This window comes from Phocoena phocoena, chromosome 2, assembly GCF_963924675.1.
Source record: "Phocoena phocoena chromosome 2, mPhoPho1.1, whole genome shotgun sequence".
In the NCBI taxonomy this organism is placed as follows: domain Eukaryota; kingdom Metazoa; phylum Chordata; class Mammalia; order Artiodactyla; family Phocoenidae; genus Phocoena; species Phocoena phocoena.
The window spans coordinates 21,666,261-21,691,552 of record NC_089220.1 but is presented as its reverse complement, the minus strand read 5'-3'; the positions used below and the strand labels follow the sequence as shown (position 1 = coordinate 21,691,552).

Sequence of the window (25,292 nt, the reverse complement as noted above, 5' to 3'; positions counted from 1 at the left end):
AGATTTTATTCCCTGATATGAATTGGGGTGGTAGAACATAAACATTGCTTCTGTTAGTGACCATGAGCTAGGTTTCCAAAGATACAAAGCTACCCATTCATTCAATAAATACGGTATGTTTAACACTGTGCTAAAGCTGTGGTAATTGCATCTTATAGCTAAGCATACACAATAATCCACTATTCAAAATAGTGGATTATTCTATTTTTATCCAAACCCTCTTCCCCTGGGCTCTGTGATACCACACTCCCGGCTGTCCTCCAACTATGCTGGTCAGTCTTTCTCATTCTCCTTTGCTAGTGTCTCCTCCTTCCCCACTTCAAAATGTTGGGGTTCCATATGGCCCAGTCCTGTGTCCTCTTCTCACTCCACACTCTCCCCCATGTGATCTTATCCAACAAGTCTCAAACTTACACATCTAGTCCAGGCCTCACTTTTTAAGTATTGGACCATTAACCTATTGGTCTACTTGACATCTCCTCAGTTGTGTTACATCTCTCTCACTACTTAAATACCCCAAACTGAAATCTACCTCTCCTCCTGAAATCTGTAACTCCTCTGATACTTGCTGAGCCTGTATATGGCACCTCCATTCACCTTACTGCAAATCCCAGACACCTGAAGGGATCACTATACCTTCTTTCCTCATCATCCACTTCTAATCCTTCACCATGTCCTGTCCATTCTACTACGCTAATACATAAAAAATTCATCCTCTTCCTCTCCGCTGCCACCACCCTTGTCCAAGCCACCATCATCTCTTGCTTGGACTACAATAACTTCATAGCCGAACTGGTTTTTCCAGTTTTGGCTTCCTCTATTTCATTTCTGCACAACAGCCAGAGTGATTTTTCTCTTAGGATAAATCCAGAGTCTTCAACATAAACTTCCAGGCCCAGGACTTCAGCTGGCCCTGCCCACCTCTGTCTCCTCATCTTGCTCCATTCCTGCACACCTGTGTTCTTTAGTTCCTTGAACAGTCCAAGATCTTCTCCACCTTGGGACCTTCACATCCTTTTGCCTCTGTCCAGAAAGTTCTTTCTCTCTCTCTTTACCTGGTTAACACTACCGATTATTTTTTCAGCTTAAATATTACTTACACATACCCTTGATCCCACCTAAATGAATCCTTCACTTGAATCTATGATTGAACCCTTTATTTTTGCTTTATAGAACTTATTAAAATTTGTGAGAACAATGCAAATGTGTGAAGACAATAATAAATGTTTCCACAAGGCAGTGTGTTTTATGTGCCAATCACTCACACCATCAAACCAAAACCAAAAAACGGGGAACAATTAGATATATTCTAAACATGCACTTTTAAAATCATGAATTGAAGTAGAAGACTGAAGAAGTCTGAATTAATGAAAATTACAATTGATAGAACATTTAGTATTATGTGTGAACATACACAGATGCATATATGTTTAGCTGTCCTTAATGGAGAATTTACCATGTCCCAAGCACTATGCTGAATGCTTAACACACATATTTACTCACTTAATCTTTGCGACAATCCTCTGAAGTAGCTACTATATTTTACAGAAAAAAATGGTGTTCAATAACTATATATATTTATATATAAAGTGCATTTTATGTAAACATCACATAACTGGACCTTGCTTTTCTGTCTAATAATCCCTACCCTTTTTTTTTAGTCCATTACATTTACTGTAATTATTGATATGATTTAAATCTGCCATTTTCCAATTTGTTTTCAATTTTTCTTCTCTGTTCTTTGTTCCTCCTTTGTTTTCTCTTGGATTAATCAGGTTGTTTTTGCTTTTGTTTTTGTTTTCTAGTATTCTGTTCTATCTCCCCTATTAGCTGTTTAGCCCTTTGTAATATTTTCTTGTGGTTACTCAAGGGATTATAATATGCATCCTTCACTTATCATAGTCTACCAAGAACGATTATACCAATCCCCATATCATGTAAGAAACTTTTGAAATTATAATTGCATTTGCTCTCTCCCATTTTTTGTTCTGTTTTGTCATATATTTTATTTCTATATATGTCATAAATCCCACCACATTGCTATTTTTTAAAGAGTTAATTAACCTTTAAAGAATTTGAGTAAAGAAAAACTAGTCTTTTATATATATTCCCATATTTAATATTTCCAGTGTTAATTCCTGCCTGTAGATCCAATCATCCCCTTTAGCCTGAAGAACTGTTTTAGCATGTTACTGTGGTTCTGTTGGCAACAAATTTTCTCAGCTTTCATTTATCTGAAGATAACTTTATTTTACCTTAATATTTAAAAATTAGTTTTGCTGGGTATAGAATTCTAGCAAGGCAGTTTTTTGTTTCGGCCTTTTGAAGGTATCTTTCCATGTCTTCTGGCCTCCATTGTTCACTTATATTCTCATCATTGTTCTCCTATGGGTAACATGTCTGTTTATCTCTGGCTGCTTTTCAGGATTTCTCTCTATCTTTGGTTTTCAAAATTATGTACCTAGGTGATATTTTCTTTGTCTTTAACCTGCTTGGGGTTTGCTGAACTTCCTGGATCTATGGATTTCTGGTCTTGTTCAAATTTTGAAACTTTTGCCCAATATTTCAACAGACTATGGTGGAAGTGACATCATGCATTTTCAGGCCCAGTCTTTAAGAGAACTGGCAGCTTTTAATTTAGACTCTTGGAGGCTTGAACCACTATGTATGAAGTCCAGCTACACTGATGGGAAGACCATATGGGGAGGCCCTGAGATTACATGGAGATGGAGAAGCAGCCAGCTGAACCTAGCCTTCTAACAACCCACATCAGAGCCAGGCACAGAAGCACAACCATCCTGGACCCTCCAGATTGATCCAGACACCCGCTATATACCAACCAATGATCCTAGGGGATGCCACATGGGGCAGAAAAATTGCCCAGTTTAGCACTGCCTGAAATCCTAAGCCACAAAATTGTGACCTATAATAAAATGGTTGTTATTTTAGCCATTTAGTTTGGGGTAATTTGTTATGCAGCAATAGATGGCCAGAAGAGGTGGGACGCTGAGAATTTGTAATAGAAAACTACAAGAATGGCAGGTTCCTTTGCAAATTATTGAGGGTCCTAAGTGGTTACCCATCAGTTCTCCTCAGTTCTAAATTTCAGCTAGGATACTGGTTGGACCCAAAAGTGTACATACGATAAAGATTTATAACTGTAAATTGATGAAACACTAGCCACATCCATCTTCTATTTCATTTCCTTTATAAAGAAGCCAATAGCATATAGTAGATGGTTGCTGTTGTTACTCCTATTAATAGTAGCTACCAATTACTAGATGCCTTTTATGGGCACGCACTCTGCTAAAAGTGCTTCACATATACTGTCCTACTTAATCATACTAAGCCTCAGTTTCCACTATGTAAAATGAAGATGGTAATAAGTATCTCACAGGGCTCTTACCCCAGTTTACTCAGCTAAGAAATTTCAGAGTCAGAATTTGAAACCAAGAGTGTCTGCCTCCAGAACCAATGCAAACTCAAAATATTTCTTTAATTAAAAGAAGAAATAATTAAGTAAAGTGCTGCCCTCAGAAAAATGTTTTTACTGTTTTGTGGATTTTTTTGGGTTTTGTTTTTGTTTTGTGGATTTTTTTGAAAATCACAAGTAAATAAAAATTCTACAACTGGGTAGGTAAAATGTGTGATTTACAGCAGATAGTGAGATAAGACTTAATTTTGCTGATTCACTGAATTGAATCAAGTGGATTTATTGGAGGTTTTGAGAGAACCAGTCTTAGTCCTGATCATTAAATAATCATGAAAGTAGCTGTATACATCCTCCAGGCATATATACACTACCATGTGTAAAACAGATAGCTAGTGGGAACCGCCTTATAGCGCAGGGAGCTCAGCTCAGTGCTCTGTGGTGACCTAGATGGGTGGGGTGGGGGGTGGAGGGGTGAGGGAGGTCCAAGAGGGAGGGGATATATGTATACATATAGATGATTCACTTTGTTGTACAGCAGAAACTAGCACAACACAGTAAAGCAACTATATCCCGATAAAGAAAAAAATAAATTGAAAAAAAGAAAAATCATTTTTATAATGTTCTATTTCTAGTGGAAAATCTGCTGATAAACTTACATTTTCCTCAATCTGCTTCAAAACTGAACATTCACAAACTCTCTTTGAGTTCGCATCTATTTTTTAAATTACTCAATTAAAAATGCATCAAAATCATGAATATCACCTTCCATTATAGATTATTTTTCCCCAGTTATGTAATGGAATGTTAGTGGTAAAATACTTTATCGATAATTATCATAGTAGAATAATTAGGATATCTCTCACTGAAAAGCCTTGATACACAGTAGCAGAGAAAATAAAACTCAGAAAAGTCTGATGGGAGGAGTAAGCTGTTAACTTTGGAGTATACAGTGTAAAACCTCTCCCCTGACTTATGAATCTTCAGTAAAATCTACATTGCTCATTTTCTGTTGTGAGTGGATTCCTTATTATCAACAGGCAAGTATGATGGAACAGAAGAATGATGGGACAGTCCATATCTGGGTTACATTTTAGAAAAATGTGACTACAACAAGTATTTTTTAATCCTGTAATCTGGTGTTGAAGAAGTCCCCCCAAACTAAAATTGATCCATTAATAAGCATTTTAGGATAAAGTTGTTCAATAATTTTGAGTCATTAAACTTACTCTTATCTTAAATTTAAAAAAAAAATGTAGGAAATAACTTATTCTGTGAACTTATAGACTATTTCTGAAAAGTGAGTGTTAGTCCAAAAATCAGGACTTTAGAAGCTAAGGATCAAATATATACAAGAGCTTTGACAGCCTTGTACTTTTTAAGCCAGTAATTCCATTTCAGTACATTTTCCCTAAGAAAATAAACATAGGAGTGAGAAAAAAGTTCACATAAAAAGCCATTTGGGGCTTCCCTGGTGGTGCAGTCGTTGAGAGTCCGCCTGCCGATGCAGGGGACAAGGGTTCGTGCCCCTGTCCGGGAAGGTCCCACATGCCGTGGAGCAGCTGGGCCCGTGAGCCATGGCCGCTGAGCCTGCGCGTCTGGAGCCTGTGCTCCGCAACGGGAGAGGCCACAACAGTGAGAGGCCCGCGTACCGCCAAAAAAAAAAAAAAAAAAAAATAGCCATTTGTCTCAGAATTGACTTATAATAGCAAAAATTTGGAAACTACTCAAATGATTAGGTAGAAGAATGGTTTAGTACGAAATATTGAGCAACCATTAGACATCTTTTGTCATAGACTAATCTCAGAGGAACTGCTTTTGACACAATGCTGTTAAAACAACAACAACAACCAGATATATCTACGGAGAGAAAAAAACTGATTTTCTTTGCATCATGGAATGATGGGAGATTCCACGTCTTTTTGATGTGAAAGTGTTTACAAGTTTTACAATGTATATATATATATATAATATAATATATATATTAATATATATATTATCTATAATATATATATTATCTTTATATATATATTATCTTTGATATATATATTATATATATATATTATCTTCGTAGTCAGATGAAATAAACTTTTTAAAAATTAAGGAGTCCTTCAATATGCATTAATTTTGAAATTAATACTTGATGTTAAAATACATGGGTGATTCAGCTCCCTCCCACTGGTGCAGGTCCCGTCCCTATTCTTTTGTCTCTGTTTTTTCTTTTTTCTTTTGCCCTACCCAGGTACGTGGGGAGTTTCTTGCCTTTTGGGAGATCTGAGGTCTTCTGCCAGCGTTCAGTAGGTGTTCTGTAGGAGCTGTTCCACATGTGGATGTATTTCTGATGTATTTGTGGAGAGGAAGGTGATCTCTGCGTCTTACTCTTCCGCCATCTTGAAGCTCCTCAGTCCAGTTTTTGTCCCTAGGCATTCTTTAAACGCCAGTCTCTTCTTCCCACCATCTCCACTTGCCTTATGTTACTAACGTGATGGTTGCATGAGATCAACATTTTATGGTTTCACATTTGGAAAAGGGAATCTCAAGCCTGTATTGCACAATTTTCTCTGTTCCCCATAAAGCTCAATTAATCTCATATTAATTCCTCTTCTAGCCCTTTTACTTCAGTAATTACTAAACTTGTGACTGCCATAAACTGACTCTCATAACGTTTCATGCTATTAGTGCAGAAAACTATCCATTTACTTCAAATCAGACGGATTTTATAAGGTGAAAAACATTTTTCAGCATGGGTGAACTAAAAAAAAAATACGTGGGTGATTTATTATGTGATAAAAGCCTATCACAAAATGTTACTTCAACATTAATTTACTTAATTCTTAGTCCCAGTTTTCACATCGGTATAGTACAGTATTTAAAGTATTTAAAGTAACAAAATTCTAGCTTTGCCAACATAGTCACATCTTGTTTTTTTTTGTTTTTTGGGGTTTTTTTGCGGTACGCGGGCCTCTCACTGTTGTGGCCTCTCCCGCTGCGGAGCACAGGCTCCGGACGCGCAGGCCCAGCGGCCATGGATCACGGGCCCAGCCGCTCCGCGGCATGTGAGATCTTCGCGGACCGGGGCACGAACCCATGTCCCCTGCATCGGCAGGCGGACTCTCAACCACTGCACCACCAGGGAAGCCCCACATCTTGTTTTTAAAGTAGCTAAATAATTAGTTGCTACTTCCCTACACCTGGAGCATGCAGTAAAGTTGCACGTGATAGATGTCCACTAATTATGTGTTTAACGAATCTCTCCACACACCACTCACTAGAGTAAGCAGATCTAGTCAAAGTCAAAGTGGCCTGCCTCCCATTTTTTTGAACCATTGCCACTTAAAAGCAGACTAGAACAAAACCCTGAAAATCAAATTGAAATAAGAGTTGTGAAGGATCTGGGACTGGCTGAGAGCTAGGTTTTTGGTTAATAGTCTTGCTCAGTTTCTTGTTTTAAACAACACAGTCTTACTCATTATTGCATTTGTATTTCTTAAGAGTCCAGCTATGCTGACTGGGGCAGCTTCTCTTCTCTTCAGTTATTTTAATTCAGTCTCCGAGCCTGGTGGGAGTCTGAAGCTTTCCCATCGCCCTTGGCCCCATCTAACTTTGCAGGTGAAATGCCAACTCGACTTTATTATCGCCCTCAATTCTTTCCCAGTTTGGCGTGCTTTTCATTCATGGACTGGAGATGTTTAGGGTATATGGGCAAATATCTCTAAGGCTGAGGATCACAGTCAAATGCCAGGACTAATGCCTATTGAATAATTGAGGTGGGAGGGGTGACAGGACAATGGAAGAAAATCAGTAGTTGGAAAGTTCCTTCATAGGAGGGTTTAAGCCTTCATTCCCCCCTTTTTGTCTGCTCCCTCCCCAACCTGAGAACTCCCTTCTCTCACCTTGCTGATTTCCCTGTTCTTTCGGTTTAGACTGGGTACTAACTACCTGCCACAATGCCAGTTGTTTTAAATAAACCAATTTCTCTATTTTTGGCTCTTATTAACAAATATTTCTCAGAAGAAAAAAATCCAGAATCTAGATGTATGATTAAATGAACCTAATGTATGCTAAATTATCAATCTGCTGTCTTGTGAAAACACTGCACACTGGGCATCATTAGACTTTTCATCTAAATGTCCATTTTATTTGAAATCCAATGAAGGGAAATTAAGCAATAATGAGTATTTATATTTAAGCTCTGGTCAATTATCTCCTTTAAACATCATTAAAAAAAAAAACTGTATTTGGAGTTAGAATTCCTAATTTAAGGCCCAGAGTTGCCTCTAACTGTGTAACAGATCAGTCACTTAACCTTTCTAAGCGTCTGCATTGTTTTGTCTCTAAAATAAGGATGATGTTACCTGTTTCTCTAAAATCAGTTCTATTCCCTCACTGGTAGAACTGTTCTGAGTAATAAATATACCCAATCCCTTTTCACCTTATAATTTTCCAAGGCTGGGCTTTTTTCTATTCAGTAAGCTTCAAGACCCTCAAGTATTTCCCTGACACAGCTAAATCGCCCCACTCCGTGGAAGAGCATACTTGAAGATTTAAGCAGACTCTTTGGCACGGCATATTAAAATTTTTTATATAGGATACGTATTGCTATTTTTTTAATTTGGGGTTTTCTTTTGCATGGCTTTTATTATATTTTTTTCCTCATTTGAACAAGATAAAATAAAAAGTGAAATTCACACATTCCTAGCCTCCCAACCTTTCTCCCAGAGATGACCACTATTAACAGTGTGCTCTGTATTTTAAGAATTTATTGATGCTTATTGTATGAGTTTGGGTAGGCTAATTACTGTAAGAAATAGACAAAAATAAAAATGTGTAAACCCTAAGGTAACAAGTTTATTTCTTCTTTATGAGACAGTACTGGCTAGATGAGCAGGTGGGCAGGGTAGCCTTCCTCCATGCAGTCACTCGGGGAACCAGGCTCCTGATCCAGAGGCACTGGGATCTTCAGCTCTAGTTCAAACTCACCCTGCAGGATATCCCTATTCCAACCCACTGTGCTGCAGTTGCATATAGGTTTTCTTTCTCTCGGTGTCCCCAGCTTCCTGGCAGCGTATCTGGCCTCCTGCACACTTGAGCCATAATTGCTTTACTCAGAATTGTGTGATTCAAATTCACCCTCCCAGGCATTCTTGGAACTCATTCCAGTTTGGACTCCTATTTCCTCCTTCTTATCAGAGGTTTCTGGTACTTACCTCTACACCTCCATTGCTTTTTTTGCAACAGCTATACCAGCTGCATTCAATTCTGACATCGGTCTCCATTCAGCTAAACTACTGGCAGTCCATGCCCCACTCCCCTTCTTTGTTTCAGCAGAGATTTTATTTTTCTAGATTTATTGAGATGTAATTGACATACAACATTGTGTAAGTTTAAGGTATACAATGTGTTGATTTAGTATACTCATATACTGCAAGATGATTCCCACCATTGCATGAGCTAACACCTCTGTCCTGTTACATAATTACCGTTTCTTTTTTGTGGTGAGAACATTTAAGATCTCTTGTAGCAACTTTCAGTGATATGATACAGTATTATTAGCTATAATCACCATGCTGTACATTAGATTCTCAGAATTTGCTAATCTTATAACTGGAAGCTTGTACACTTTAACCAATATCTCCCCAGTCCCCTGCCCACACTCCCACCCCAGTCCCTGGTAACCACCACTCTACTCTCTGTTTCTCTGAGTTTGGCACTTTTAGATTCCACGTATAAATGATTTCATACAGTATTTATCTTTCTCTCAGCAGAGATAGTTTAAAAGTCATTTGCAAACAAGTGTTAACCACTTACCTCAGAAGGTGGCTTCTTTTGCCTGGTGTTTTCTTGTGGTATCTCTTGTCCATCTTTCCCCTTTCTTTCACTCATACATTTTCCCTGAAAAATCCATCTCCTCTTTTGTGTCTCCCTCTCTCTGCCTGTAGCCTCTCTCACCTCTTTCTTCTCTTACAGCTACCATGTTGGTTGCCAGCCTCATTTAATCAGCTGTAACCAACAGCTGTGGTTCATTTCCCTTTCATTCTCTATCCCTAAAGTTGATTCAGCCAGGCTACACTCTTTTATTGTGACATTCTCTTGGGCTGCTCGCTCAAGTTCACTTGTTCAACAATAGTCACTCATGGAGCAATTTTCCAGACTGCAAACCACACTCAGTTGTCAAACTCTTCTAACTAGTTTACGTTTGATTGACAGACGTTTGAACCGTCCTCTCCAAATGGAAAGCTCTGGCAAGGAGTTTACTGCTCACCACACAGAGCATCTCAACAGAGTCTGATAGTCTTAGAGGGGCAAGGTGGGATTGATTGCTATGAGAGTGTGCAGTGGGGTAGCCAATGGTCCTAGTTTACCCAGGATAGAGGGAGTTTCAGGGATGCAGGGCTTTTAGTTTCAAGCCAGAGCAAAATTTAAACCATCTAGTTTAAAGTGGGTCTTTCTATGCAGGGTCTTGGTTGGATAAAGATCGTGATATGATAGTTTAGGATTAGTGGACACAACAAGGCAAAGATTTTGAAGTGAGGGTTTCTAAGAGTTTGGGGATATAAACTGTTGAAGCATTGATGGGTCTTTCAAGAAGTTCCCAAAATTAATAATAAAGTTATTTTCCTGGGCAAAAGTTATGCTAATGAAGACAAGGGACCAGGAAGGTTATGCTAATAATAGACAGTAAGCTGAGGTGGGGGAAGTGGGAGATGGTTTCTGTTCTCAGAGTTAATGCCACTCTCTCTTTTCCAAGGTCTGTTTCATATCCACTGTCCTTTGTCAAATGCAAAACCTAGTGGGGGTTTTTTGTTCGTTTGGTTTATGTTTTTAAAATTTTGCAAACATTGCATTACCTCCAACCCCAAGTCTCCAATGTCTGCTCCAGCTTTCATTCCACTCAGGAGAATAACAATAATAAAACTATCACCTATAGAGCCTTCACCATAAGCTAAGACACATGTCAAACCCCTTATAGACATTATTTGACTCTCATAAGAGTCTTATGAAAGAGGCACTATTATTGTCCCTATTTTACAGATGAGGAAACTATGGCTTAAAGAGGTCAGGTAACTTGTCCAAGGTCATGTAGCCAGAAGTGGCAGAGCCAAGATTTGATCTCAGGTCCATCCAACTCTTCAGTAATAAAAGGGAGCAAATTACTGATACATGCTACATGTGGATGAACCTCACAAACACTCTGTTAAGTGAAAGAAGCCAGACGCACAAGACTACATATTTATGATTCCATTTATATGAATTGTCCACATAAGGCAAATTTAGAGGTAGAAAGGAGATCAGTGGCTCCTAGGCAAGAGGCAGGGCGTGGGAATTAATTGCAAATGTGCATATGATTATTTTTTGTCATTGATAGAAATATTCTAAAACTGGATTGTGATGATAATTGATTTTACAATTCTGTAAGTTTACTAAACATCATCTAATTGTATCTAATCACAACGCATGAAGTTAATGGAAATTCTCATTCAGTAAAACTGTTTAAAAAATCCCAGAGGCCAGATTCTCAGCCTTCTAGTTGTTACCAGCAACCACTAGGTGCAGGTTCCTTTAGGAATCAAGCCTTACGTGCCATTCAGAAGGGGATAGACTATAAGTCTTACTAAGTTTTCCTACCCTCTTCACATAAGCCTAGGGAGGGCCTTTAAACTCTTTTAACCAATCTACACATATTGAATACATTTAATTCTACCAATGAGAGCCTTTTTCTAAACAGATACTAATTTCACTAATGCTAACTGTGCATTTTGATTAGCATGTATATAAACCTAAGTAGATAAGTTATAGACATATATGATGTCACATGTGCTCAAGAGTTTTCAATTACTGATATAGAAAAATAAACCCAAGTGAACTCTTAATACTCACTACCTCTACTGCCTCTGAAATAGCAATTGACAGAGGAGCCTCACTGACCTTATTTTCTTGCTGTAAGCCATTATATAATCCACTCAGACTCCCACTCCAGGGCCAGGTTACTTGCTGTTGTTAATAAAGTTATCTTCCCTCAACAAACCATTGGAGAGATTTTTCTTTTCTATTCAAATCTAAAAGGTAAAAAGGCTCTGAGACTGTAGGTAAGAGAAAGGTCACCCCAAAATTTAAATGGATTGAAACTAAGCCAGTGATGAGAGCTGAACAGCCATCGTGTCCCTGAAAGGAGCCAAAAAGTAGCTTGTTGTGGATGGGACTGGCTCCTGGGAGAAGTCCCTGGGGCACCATGTAAATGTGTATTCATCTCAGGAACATTTGTTAAACCTGATTTATGTTGTTTTATCTTTCATAAGAACAGAAAGGGATATATTACAGTGAATATGTTTCCTGTACTTTTACAGAGAGATTCGGAATACCAGAAGCTTAACTTACATAGACCGCGGCGCCCTGAAAGAGCTCCCCCTTCTAAAGTTCCTGTAAGTATTAACTCCTGTCCCTTCCTACCGTTTTTTTTTTAAGACAATTATAATGTAGGAATATCCCTAGGATGATGTGAGCCATTTTAGTGGTGTGTGGCCTGGAGCAAATCACATCCTGTGACTTACTCCCCACCTTTTCCCATGAGGCAAGGTAACAGGTGAAATGATCCACATTTTAAAAACCTATTCAAAAGTCAACACATAATGCTGGGATGAGAGACCTGCCCCAAGAGACATGAGGGAGAAAATGCCATCATGTATATATGGTCTTTAAATGAATATAACAAAACAAAACAAAAACCTCTGAAAGCCCACTGGTCAATTTTGTTAGGAAATGGGTATCACAATATTAGAGTGACTGTTACACAAAAACAAACAGAAAACAAAAAAGGGTAAAACCTAATCTCTTAGAGCTAGGGGGACAAAAATGGAAGGGACAGCACTTACTGCTTTGCTTTGGTGACACCTTGTGAGCTAACTGTAACCTCAATGAGAGCAGGGACCGCAACATTTTTGTTCTTTGTCGTATCTTTACTGCTTAGTACCTACTGCCTAGGTACTCAAGGAAGTGTGTTCAGTGGATGTGTGTGTATGGCCTCAGGTCTTCTGGGTACCTTCCTTTCTTCCCTTCTTTCTTGCTCACATGCGTTGTAAAAAATTAGAACACAAAAACATTATGAAGAAAAAAAAAGCCAACCTTAATCCCAATACTCAGAAATAATCACTATTAACATATTAGTTCATTTCCATCTAGGGATTTTTAAATAAAAGTATATATCCAAATGTATTTTATGAAATTAGTCTTTAAGGATGAATAGAGTTTATCCAGGAAAAGGAGGGGGAGGGGTAGAAGAGAAATACAAGCGGCTGGGATAGCATGATAAAGATACAAAGGTGTGGAACCACATGCCTTGTTTGGGGAATGAAAAATAGTTCAGTATTGAAGAGGTAGGGGTGGGAGATGCCAGGAGAACAGAAGAGGATATGGATGAGAAATGTGGCTGAAAGGGTATCTGGGGAGTAATAAAAACTTATAGCACAAGGCAATTGCTCCTGTGTGGACTTTGAGTTCCAATCCATCAGTAACTCTTTGATATGATGGTCCCCTGCTATGTGCAGGGCTCAGTGGGGAACATGTAGGATAAAAAAACATTGTCCTTGCCTTCAAGAAACTTACAATCTAGTTAAAGAACATATTATATATGGGATTGAAAAGTTCCTCCCCTAGGAGAACAATGGTAAGTGACAAATAAGAGGTACATACATTATCTGGGGGTGCAGGTAATTAGAGGAGACATCCAGAAGGAGATGGACTTGTTCGGGGTTTTGAAAAATAGACAGGTCTTGGTCCAAGTTCCTAATATGGCATTTCCAGCCCTTTTTGATATGGTCCCCACTTAACTCTGGGTCTCCCCACCCCACTCTTCCACATGAACAGCTGTTGCAATTGAACTAGTTTTTTTTTACTGTTCTTCAAATATACCTCATGGAATCTTACATCTCTCCTTTGTTATTTAGAATGTCCCATTTGCTTTCTTGAGACCTCAGGCTCTGCTTCCTCTTCAAATCATATGTCTTCCTCTCTAGAAGGAGTCAGGTCAGAATTTGCCTTAGATGGTAGAGCAATGGGACTAGAATTTTCTCTACTGGAAGACTTTCTTTAAAGATTTACTGGTAGTTACAAGTTCTCACCACGTCATACCGAAGCTCTCAAAAAAATCACTAAATCCACTACCTATGTTCTAGTAGCTGCAAGAAATGTTAAACCAACTAAGTCTGAGAGGCATCCAGAGTTTGAGAGTTTTTGTATTCATGCTGTCAATGCACGTTTTAATCTTGACATTTTGCCCTGATGACACAGCTTTGGAGAGTGAAGATATTGTCTTTGACGGATTTCCTCCCTTATCTGGACATAGTTTTATGGTACTGCTGCCATGGTATTCTCAAGTGACTACCATGGGAATACCATTCTTGGTAAAATAATGAACACAATATAACGTAGAGTTCGAAAGAAGATGCCTGGCTTGGAGTTGGGTGATTATATTGTCTTCCTGTCCCATCCTTTCCTTATTCTACCCTCTCTTCCCCCCAACACATGCATAATGTCCTCCAGTTAAAACAAGGAAATCTCACACACACACACACACACACACACACACACACACACACACAAGAAAAGAAACCTGAATTCCTATTTCTAGGAATCCCACTTGGTTCAAACAATCCCCAGGTTCTTCTAAACAGAAAAGATGTATTGACACTGGGGGACTGGGTTAGATTCTTGTACCTTCAGGGAGCACCATTTCATCCAAGGATTAGAACTTGCCATGGTCTCTCAGATAATTAATGAAGGACTTAGGATTTGATCCTAGTCTGACTTCAGAGCACATACTTTTAGCTATTACATTATTCTACTTCTTATGTGTCGATTTTCTTACCTTCTTTCTGTTCTTTTGTTCTTCTTTTTCATGTACTTTAGTGGCATTTTCAACACTGGACTTAGAGTATTCCCAGACCTGACCAAAGTTTATTCCACTGATGTATTCTTCATACTGTAAGTGTGCACATATGAAATATTTGGCAATATTTTACTTGCCACTGACAAGAACTGGGCTGCAGCCAGAGGGGTTGGTTGAAACCAAGTGAAGCAGTTGTTTCAAGGGGGAAGCAGTGATCAGCTGTGACAAATGCACTGATGGATGAAGTAAGGCAAGGACTGAGAAATGGCCATTGGGTTTAGTAACACGGGGCATCGGTGATTCTGAACAGAATGCTTCCAGTGGGGTTCTGGGGGTGGAGAAGTCTGGTTGGAGTGGGCTCAAGAAAGAACCAGAAGGGGGAATTAGAGAGAGTGACCATAACAAACCCTTTAGGGAAGTTTTACTACAAAAAAGAAGCAGAAAATGCCTCAGTAGTTGGAGCATATTGAATACGGAGAAAAGGGTTTTCTGGGGGTTTTTTTGTTTTTAATGGGAGACACTATGGCATATTTTTGCTGCTGGGATTGCTTGAATAGAAGGAATTTGATGATAATGATGATACTTTATTTTTCACATAGTTTTTCATAGCTTTTCACTCTTCCATGTGTTGTCATATTTGCTCCTCTCAACCACCTTATGAGACATAAGAGGAAGTTACAATTTTTCCACTAAACAAATGAGGAAATGGAGGAATAGAAAACCTAAGGGATTTTGTCTGAGGAGAGTCCCAAGGAGCAGTTGTGAGTGGTGCTCAAACTATTTCCTGTGACTTCTGATTGGGGCCATAGTGCTCTTTTCCAAAACCTATGACACAGTTAAGTATCTTACTAGTTGTTTAGAAGTGAAAGGACATATGCAGAGAGAATTACAGACTGAGTTTGAACTACAGAATCAGCAAAATGTAGAATGATAGGATCCAAACTCTTGGGATTTTGTTAGAAAAAATGCCCATGCTTCTTTGCTGCAGAAGAGCTCAGTTCAAAATACAGGCCGTCTTCCAGCAACTAGACTGGCATAGAAATGTTCTCTAGGAGTATATGTCTTGCAAGTGGAGGGCACTTCAGTAATATTCATGAAATGAAATCAGTTGATCCCATTCTAGCAACCCTTTTTAGGGGTTCCACACGCTGAGAAAACGAGTTGCTCTGGACCAAGTATTAGTCAGAGATTCATGAGAAATCTCTGAGACCCACCTGCTCCCCTTGCACATGGGGATTGTCAGGAACCTCAGCCCACACCCAAAGCTCACTTGCTCACTGCATATGCGGGGCTCTGAGTATATGTCCACCTAGGACATCTCTCACCACCTCACCGGACCTCTGAGCCACCAACAGCTAAGAAGTGTCAATGACACCTACAAAGAAATAAGATAAAACTGAATTGTGTCAGGTTATTTATTTAAGGGCATATGTGCAGCAAGAGCCCAGTTCCAGAAGGAAAGCATTTTTTTTTTAATTTATTTTTGGCTGCATTGGGTCTTTGTTGCTGCACACAGGCTCTCTAGTTGCGGCGAGCGGGGGCTACTCTTCATTGCGGTGCGCGGGCTTCTCAGTGCGGTGGCTTCTCTTGTTGCGGAGCATGGGCTCTAGGCGTGTGGGCTTCAGCAGTTGTGGCTCGCGGGCTCTAGAGCGCAGGCTCAGCAGTTGTGGCGCACGGGCTTAGCTGCTCCGCGGCATATGGGATCTTCCCGGACCAGGGCTTGAACCCGTGTCCCCTGCAATGGCAGGCGGATTCTTAACCACTGAGACACCAGGGAAGCCCAGAAAGCATTTTTTTCACCAGATGTTTTTGTTCCTCTCCTGCAGTGAAATTACAGACAACCCCTACATGACTTCGATCCCTGCGAATGCTTTTCAGGGCCTGTGCAATGAAACATTGACACTGTGAGTATTGCCAGTTCCACTCCTGCCAACAATGAAATATTTATTTGGGCCGCTGTACTATTTCCACAGGCCATCCAAGGACCGTACTACCATATAGTATGTGCTCTATGGTCTACCGAGGGTTTCACATAGTTAAATAAGAGTAGTGACTCATGGTGTGGTGCTCTACAGGTGACGAAGTGGTTTAGGTAACAAGACGAGCGTATTCCCTTACAGAAGTGGTCAGCGCACTTTATTCAGATTTTACAGACCACATGGCCTTTGTGGCAACTGTTCAACTCTGCTATTTCAGGGCAAAAGCAGCCATCCACAATATATAAACTAATGAGCATAGCTATGTTCCAACAAAATTTTATTTACAAAAACAGCCAGTGGGCCAGATTTGGCCTGCAGGCCTTATAATAGTCTGGGTTCTAGTATCCCCATTGAACAGAGGAAGAACCTGGGGTTAAAGCAAATTTAAGTGACTTTCCCAAGGTCACTGAGCTAGAAAATGGTGATGCTAAGGGCTTTTCATACTCTGCACTCATACTTCAACTGTGTCGTCACAAACTATTATTAAGTTCCTATGAAGGGATATTGAATAGAAAACATAGTTCTGCTCTACATCATCATTTTTCCAGAGTTTGAATGGGTTCTGCTCTTTAGTTGTTCAAAAGAAATTCTACATCAGGGAAATTCACAAACTGTTCTAATGAAGGAGATCTAATAGAGGTACAAAAGATAAGTTAATTCTCCAAGTCGGTAAAAATTCCCCTCTCTCATCAAATTAGCTACAAAGTAAAGTTGGGACTATGTCCAAAGGATCCCATCTCTCTAGTTTCAGTACCACTGCCCAGGTTCAGGCCTGGTGGGGGTTTTGCCCAGATTGTCAGCCAGCTCCCTTTCTCCAGTCACACTACAGTCCAAGGGTTCTTCATCGTGTGCAAACCTGAATGAATTATGCCCCAGCAAAATTGATCCAGGCCTCCACATGACTCTTTGAAGAGGCAGTTTCCAAGCATTCCAAGTCAAGCAGTCTTGACCCTGTGAAGGTATCTCAACCTCTGGGACTCTATCCACAGTAGAGCATTTCAATTCATCCTTCTCGAAAAATGGGGAGAGCTCTCCTGATAAGACAAGAGACTCCTCAGCCACCCTTTCATTTGACAGCACAGCAAAGACTGGGGTTTAGCCTGCTCAGTCCCCAAACCTCAAGGCCATTTACCTCTTCTGTAAAGCCTTCCATTGTGCCCACTCATTGTATATAAACACCAGTCTCAATTTCTTTGCAGAATGTTACCTCCACATTTTGACATCTTTTTCTAAGGACCCATATCCCAAGCAGCCCTCTCAAGTGAAAGCTGCTGTTTCACACCCAGCATGGGGCCCAGTAGGCATTTGATAAACCTCTGAATGAGGGAACCTTAACTTTCCTGAAATCTAGAGCTGGGGATGGCATAGCTTGTCCATTATCTTTTCAGATGATTATTTCTACATACCTGCAAAAGTCCTGGCTTCTTTAAAGCTCATGCTCAAAAAACTATAAACGCGAAAGGGTATGTGTCCAACAGCAATCTTTGTTCCTATATTCCTGGTAGGACAGAGTTTCAATCAAAGTTTGCAACCCTTTGTTCTTTCTTTCCTTACTATGTTTTTCTTTCTTCACTATTTTCCCTTTTTGAGACCTACTTGTCCAATAAGAGTTTTATTTAATCTTTGAAATGTAATTCCAACAAAGAACATTTTTATTGTCCAGGCCTCTCAGCAAAGTTTGGGAAAATAGAAATGCCAAATGTACAATTCTCACATCTTCATTAATGAACTCTAGTTCAGAAAAAATTAACTTACCTATAGAGCTTTCTCAGCCTCTGTGTTTAGTGTCCCGGTGCATTGCAGTCCTCCCCCAGGACACCTTAGTAGCAGGAAATAAACTCATTGTGTAATTATTTTAAACAAAACAAAAAACAAACAAGGATTGCCTCTTAGTTCTTCACAACTACATAAGATAAATCCAAGTTTGCAAGGTATTCATTTTAACATGGTCGTCTCATAAGTGTCCACACCTTACTTGTTAAATGTATAGCTGTTTTATCCTCCCAGTAACCTTTTGATTAGGTATTATTTTATCATATTTTTACAGACAAGGAAAACTGTGGATAATTGAGATTGAGAAGTTCTCAGGGTCACCTACTATGAAGTGACAGAACCAGGTCTAATTCCAAGTTTGGAGTCTCCTGTGTGCTTCTTACTGTGTTACCAGAGTTCACAGGAGGCACTGCAGTAGTTTTCGGAGTTCCCCTACAATCGCCACTCACTGTGCCTGATTGTGGACATGGAAGCCTTCTCTTATCCCATGCCAGTAGCCCCCAGGAACCCCCATGCACCCCTGTGTAGACCAGAGTTCCCATGGCTGGAGCTCCTTTTCCAGCAGAAAGGATGTGTCCTTTTGGTGGGTGGGAAGAATTTCTTTTGAGTTCAGAAATCCTGATTCCCGACAGCTGTGCATCAGTGCGGCTTTGGCAAATCGCCTCCATATCTCAATAACCTGACTAGGAAATAGAGGAGATAATGCTTCAGTCCAGCCCTTGGAATCACTGTATGAATTAATTAGTTGCAGAAACATAGCAACAAGTTAAAACATTAAAACTTCCCCAAAAGGCCATGGTCTATCTATTTTCTTAGATTTGTTTTTGAAGTTCAATTTGATTCAGTCCTCAACCATTTAATTAAGCATTTAATGTATGATACACCCTGAGGATTAAAAATATGACTATAAATGTGAAACAACATTTTAAAGAGAAAAATATAAAACCTATGCATTCAGATGAATAATGTCTTTTAAAGTGCTCATCTTGAGAAACTGCACTTATTCCTCTATTATTGACATTGGGTTAACTATTTCCTGAAACCCCAGTTTTTTGAGTATATGTAGAACATTTTTTTAAAAATCCTTAATGATTGCAAATCTTTGTTCATTAAAGTGAATATGCTTCTGGAAAACAGCTTAAAGCTCTAGGAGCTAAGTCTGGAGAATGCGTATTCAAACTGGAAAACACTATTCCATGTCCCAAATAAGACGTATTGTAAAGTTTTCTTGTAGGGCCTAAGAACCTTCGTGCACATCTCTGGCACTGAAGAAATGAAGTGCAACCCTCAGAGAAGGGCCAGCACTACCTCTTATAGGTCACTGATTTCTCCTCTCTCTGTTGATTATAGGAAACTATACAACAATGGCTTTACTTCAATCCAAGGACATGCTTTCAATGGGACAAAGCTGGATGCTGTGTAAGTCAAGGGTTGCCATGGAAACCACTATCCTGCCCTACACTCCCTCCCCCAAGAAGGACCATTCAGTGGGTCAGAATTCTGCTAGAGATAGGTTCCACCAGAGCATTCCTCAACCTCAGAGTTAGCATGACCAAGACTTGGGGATAATGTTAAGGAACTTGACAAGAGCCAGCTTTAGTGGACTTATATTAACTCCAATTCTAAATCCCAAATCTTTTATCTTTAATAAAATGGAGAACGATGGTGTCACCTTCTATTATCTTGTAGGAGTATGTGTGTGTGTGTGTGTGTGTGTGTGTGTGTGTGTGTGTGTGTAAATGTTCATCTACCATGTACATGAAGTAAAGGAGTGTCTTTAATTAAGTCCAAAGCTATTCAGAAGGTAAGCCTTTTCTTTTCGTTTTATCGGACATATTTTCAGGAAAGGTGTCAGTTTATATTTGATTCAGTTAGAAATAGCTGAAAAGCCATATCCAGATTTTGCCTTCTCTGCAAATAAATAATACCTAGAACATGATATTGGCAAAAAGATAGTGATTAACATGGGTCTCTGTCTTTGTAGTACCTTTCTATCAGATCTCTGTGGTCCCCAGTGTCCATGCCAGAGCATACTTTGTGTCTAAGAGCTGCTAGACTGGTTCAGCCATACTGGTGTGTGATGTAACCTAATAGCTAATAAATGACAAAGAGCTTTAGTAGAGTCTGCTTTCCACAGTATGGTGAACTAGATAATTTGTTTCTACTGCGAAAGAACTAAATGATATATTTTGAAAAAACATATTTTATGTCATATCCCCAAGAGAGGAAAATGAAACAACTAACAAACGAGTAGCTGAAACCAAAATGGTGGGTGCTTACAGAGGGTGCAGTTCCCTTGGGGGCAGCTGCCAACATCAGTGGTGCCAGGAGAATAGACTCAGTGAGAAGGTGGAGAAGTGATGCAAACCTGAGACTGCTGGATTAAGCCTGGGAACCTGGATGAGAGCTGGAGTGGGACCACACTAGTAGAACCTCTGGACTCCTGGCAGAAATAAATGCAAACCTCTGCAGAGGAAAGAACCCCAGTGCAGGCCCAGATTTTAAAAATCAATCAAATAGGTGCTTACAGTCAAAAATCACACATAGGAAAGGAAGAAACTACCATGCGTAAGAGTCAGCTGAAGCAACAAACGATAGATTCTTGTGTTTAATTTGTTTTATGACAGTTTATTGAGTATTTATAAACAATTGTATTTTTTCCATTCCAGAAGCTCTATTTGCTTCTTTAAAAGTCTGCCTGCTCGTTTTTGTAATTCCATCTTTTTTTTTTCCCTTTAAACATTTCATACATAGTTGTTTTATATTCTGGAAATGATCATTGCACAATCTTAAGGCCTGTGGTTCTAGATCTGTTGTGCTCTACGGTGCTTCTCAAACTTTATTGAGCATATATAAACGATCTGGGGGGTCTTGTTAAAATGCAGAATCTGATTAAGTAGATCTGGGGTGAGCCCCAGGATTCTGCATTTCTAACAAGCTCCCAGGTGATACTGAGGCTGCTGGTCCATTGAGCAACTTGAGCAGGGTGAGTTAAATTACCTGCACAACACAGGTTAATAAGTTCAAAGTCATTATACCTTGACGTGGCTTCCTAAGTTCTGTTTGAAGTGGGGTCTCACTCTTTACCAGGCTTTTGGGTTTCTTGGTAGTCTTTGTTAAGTGAAGATCAGAGTACCTATATCTAGATTGCCTAGGTGTAGGCTCATCTGGGTTGATATTAGTCATTTGTATAAATACATAATTATAGGGGAAGTCTGAAAAGACTCAACAGAGTAACATGAATACTTATACATCAAATTTATTTACAGTACTGGAGAGACCCTACTTCCATCTTAACTTTATTGTTCAAATCTCACACAATCCTACATTTAATTTTCTTTGCTTTTTTTAGTGTGCAGGATGTTTATTGAGGAGAGCTCCTGGAATCTACCGATACGGAAGGGAGGGTATGAAAGCAAAGCAAGATGGGGTAGCAGGAAAAGTTGGCTGACCTGACAGAGAACTCTGGAGCTAAATATGGCCTAGAGTTTTCCTGTTTCGCTAAAATAGCCAGACAGCTATACTCCCATCTTCTTTGGTCGTTAGATTTAAGCTACCCTAACATAGGTGTCCTTAGGTGAGACCATTCTCTGCAGCTGAGGCAATCCCAGGGACTGATAGCTAAAGCTTTTCTCCTGACAGTAGGCCCAGCAGCTGGATAGACAATTCCTTCCTAGATGGAGGACCCAGGTGTATGAGCTCCATGCCCATCACTGTCATAACTTGAACCTCTTGGATTCAACTTATTTATTTATTTATTAACCTTTTCATTGGAGTATAATTGCTTTAAATGGTGTGTTAGCTTCTATCTTATAACAAAGGGAATCAGTCATACATACACATATATCCCCATATCTCCTCCCTCTTGCGTCTCCCTCCCTCCCACACTCCCTATCCCACCCCTCCAGCTGGTCACAAAGCACGGAGCTGATCTCCCTGTGCTATGCGGCTGCTTCCCACCAGCCACCCACTTCACACCTGGTAGTGTACATATGTCCATATATACACTACCACTTTCACTTTGTCCCAGCTTACCCTTCCCCCTCTCCGTGTCCTCAAGTCCATTCTCTAGTAGGTCTGCGTCTTTATTCCTGTCTTACCCCTAGGTTCTTCATGACCATTTTTTTTTTCAGATTGCATACATATGTGTTAGCATACGGTATTTGTTTTTCTCTTTCTGACTTACTTCACTCTGTATGACAGACTCTAAGTCCATCCGCCTCACTAGAAATAACTCAATTTCATTTCTTTTTATGGCTGAGTAATATTCCATTGTATATATGTGCCACATCTTCTTTATCCATTCATCTGTCAATGAACACTTAGGTTGCTTCCATCTCCTGGCTATTGTAAATAGAGCTGCAATGAACACTGTGGTACATGACTCTTTTTGAATTATGGTTTTCTCAGGGTATACGCACAGTAGTGGGATTGCTGGGTCATATGGTAGTTCTATTTTTAGTTTTTTAAGGAACCTCCATACTGTTCTTCATAGTGGCTGTATCAATTTACATTCCCACCAGCAGTGTATGAGGGTTCCCTTTTCTCCACACCCTCTCCAGCATTTATTGTTTCTAGATTTTTTGATGATGGCCATTCTGACTGGTGTGAGATGATATCGCATTGTAGTTTTGATTTGCATTTCTCTAATGATTAATGATGTTGAGCATTCTTACATGTGTCTGTGGGCAATCTGTATATCTTCTTTGGAGAAATGTCTATGTAGGTCTTCTGCCCATTTTTGGATTGGGTTGTTTGTTTTTTAGATATTGAGCTGCATGAGCTGTTTGTAAATTTTGGAGATTAATCCTTTGTCAGTTGCTTCATTTGCAAATACTTTCTCCCATTCTGAGGGTTGTCTTTTGGTGTTGTTTATGGTTTCTTTTGCTGTGCAAAAGCTCTGAAGTTTCATTAGGTCCCATTTGTTTATTTTTATTTCCATTTCTTTAGGAGGTGGGTCAAAAAGGATCTTGCTGTGATGTATGTCATAGAGTGTTCTGCCTATGTTTTCCTCTAAGAGTTTGATGGTGTCTGGGCTTACATTTAGGTCTTTAAGCCATTTGAGTTTACTTTTGTGTATGGTGTTAGGGAGTGTTCTAATTTCATACTTTTACATGTAGCTATCTAGTTTTTCCAGCACCACTTATTGAAGAGGCTGTCTTTTCTCCACTGTATATTCTTGCCTCCTTTATCAAAGATAAGGTGACCATATGTGCGTGGGTTTATCTTTGGGCTTTCTATCCTGTTCCATTGATCTATATTTCTGTTTTTGTGCCAGTACCATACTGTATTGATTACTATAGCTTTGTAATATAGTCTGAAGTCAGGGAGCCTGATTCCTCCAACTCTGTTTTTCTTTCTAAAGATTGCTTTGGCTATTCGGGGTCTTTTGTGTTTCCATACAAATTGTGAGATTTTTTGTTCTAGTTCTGTGAAGAATGCCATTGGTAGTTTGATAAGAATTGCATTGAATCTGTAGATTGTTTTGGGTAGTACAGTCATTTTCACAATATTGATTCTTCCAATCCAAGAACATGGTATATGTCTCCATCTGTTTGTATCATCTTTAATTTCTTTCATCAGTGTCTTATAATTTTCTGCATATATGTCTTTGGTCCCCTTAGGTAGGTTTATTCCTAGGTATTTTATTCTTTTTGTTGCAGTGGTTAATAGGAGTGTTTTCTTAATTTCACTTTCAGATTTTTCATGATTAGTGTATAGGAATGCCAGAGATTTCTGTGCATTAATTTTGTATCCTGCTACTTTTCCAAATTCATTGATTAGCTCTAGTAGTTTTCTGGTAGCATCTTTAGGATTCTCCATGTACCGTATCCTGTCATCTGCAAACAGTGACAGCTTTACTTCTTCTTTTCCGATTTGGATTCCTTTTATTTCCTTTTCTTCTCTGATTGCTTGGCTAAAACTTCCAAAACTATGTTGAATAATAATTGTGAGAGTGGGCAACCTTGTCTTGTTCCTGATCTTACTGGAAATGCTTTCAATTTTTCACCATTGAGGACGATGTTGGCTGTGGGTTTGTCATATATGGCCTTTATGATGTTTAGGAAAGTTCCCTCTATGCCTACTTTCTGGAGGGTTTTAACATAAATGAGTGTTGAATTTTGTCAAAAGCTTTCTCTGCATCTCTTGAGATGATCATATGGTTTTTCTCCTTCAATTTGTTAATATGGTGTTTCACATTGATTGATTTGCGTATATTTAAGAATCCTTGCATTCCTGGGGTAAACCCCACTTGATCATGGTGTATGATCCTTTTAATGTGCTGTTGGATTCTGTTTGCTAGTATTTTGTTGAGGATTTTTGCATCTATGTTCATCAGTGATATTGGCCTGTAGTTTTCTTTCCTTGTGACATCTTTGTCTGGTTTTCGTATCAGGGTGATGCTGGCCTCATAGAATGAGTTTGGGAGTGTTCCTCCCTCTGCTATATTTTGGAAGATTTTGAGAAGGATAGGTGTTAGCTCTTCTCTAAATGTTTGATAGAATTCGCCTGTGAAGCCATCTGGTCCTGGGCTTTTGTTTGTTGGAAGATTTTTAATCACAGTTTCAATTTCAGTGCTTGTGATTGGTCTGTTCATATTTTCTATTTCTTCCTGGTTCAGTCTTGGAAGGTTGTGAATTTGTAAGAATTTGTCCATTTCTTCCAGGTTGTCCATATATTGGCATATTGTTTCTTTTAGTAATCTCACATGATCCTTTGTATTTCTGCAGTGTCAGTTGTTACTTCCCCTTTTTCATTTATAATTCTATTGATTTGAGTCTTCTCCCTCTTTCTCTTGATGAGTCTGGCTAATGGTTTGTCAATTTTGTTTATCTTCTCAAAGAACCAGCTTTTAGTTTTATTGATCTTTGCTATTGTTTCCTTCATTTCTTTTTCATTTATTTCTGATCTGATCGTTATGATTTCTTTCCTTCTGCTAACTTTGAGGGTTTTTTGTTCTTCTTTCTCTAATTGCTTTAGGTGTAAGGTTAGGTTGTTTATTTTAGATGTTTCTTGTTTCTTAAGGTAGGATTGCATTGCTATAAACTTCCCTCTTAGAACTGCTTTTGCTGTATCCCATAGGTTTTGAGTCATCGTGTTTTCATTTTCATCAGATTCTAGGTATTTTTTGATTTCCTCTTTGATTTCTTCAGTGATCCTTTGGTTATTAAGTAGTGTATTGTTTAGCCTCCATGTGTTTGTATTTTTTACAGATTTTTTCCTGTAA

General features: G+C 39.2%; 1 protein-coding gene across 3 annotated transcripts in view; it reads left to right on the top strand.

Moving 5' to 3' along the window:
- Nucleotides 1-25,292, top strand: part of TSHR (thyroid stimulating hormone receptor) — a 172,741-nt gene that overhangs the window by 109,216 nt on the left and 38,233 nt on the right. For 2 of the 3 annotated variants that reach the window (XM_065871471.1, XM_065871473.1), the window contains exons 4-7: nucleotides 11,776-11,850; nucleotides 14,333-14,407; nucleotides 16,139-16,216; nucleotides 19,415-19,483. In XM_065871471.1, coding sequence (XP_065727543.1) covers nucleotides 11,776-11,850; nucleotides 14,333-14,407; nucleotides 16,139-16,216; nucleotides 19,415-19,483 — 297 coding nt within the window. The remainder of the gene's footprint in view (nucleotides 1-11,775; nucleotides 11,851-14,332; nucleotides 14,408-16,138; nucleotides 16,217-19,414; nucleotides 19,484-25,292) is intronic. The other variant, XM_065871472.1, reaches the window with a different exon arrangement.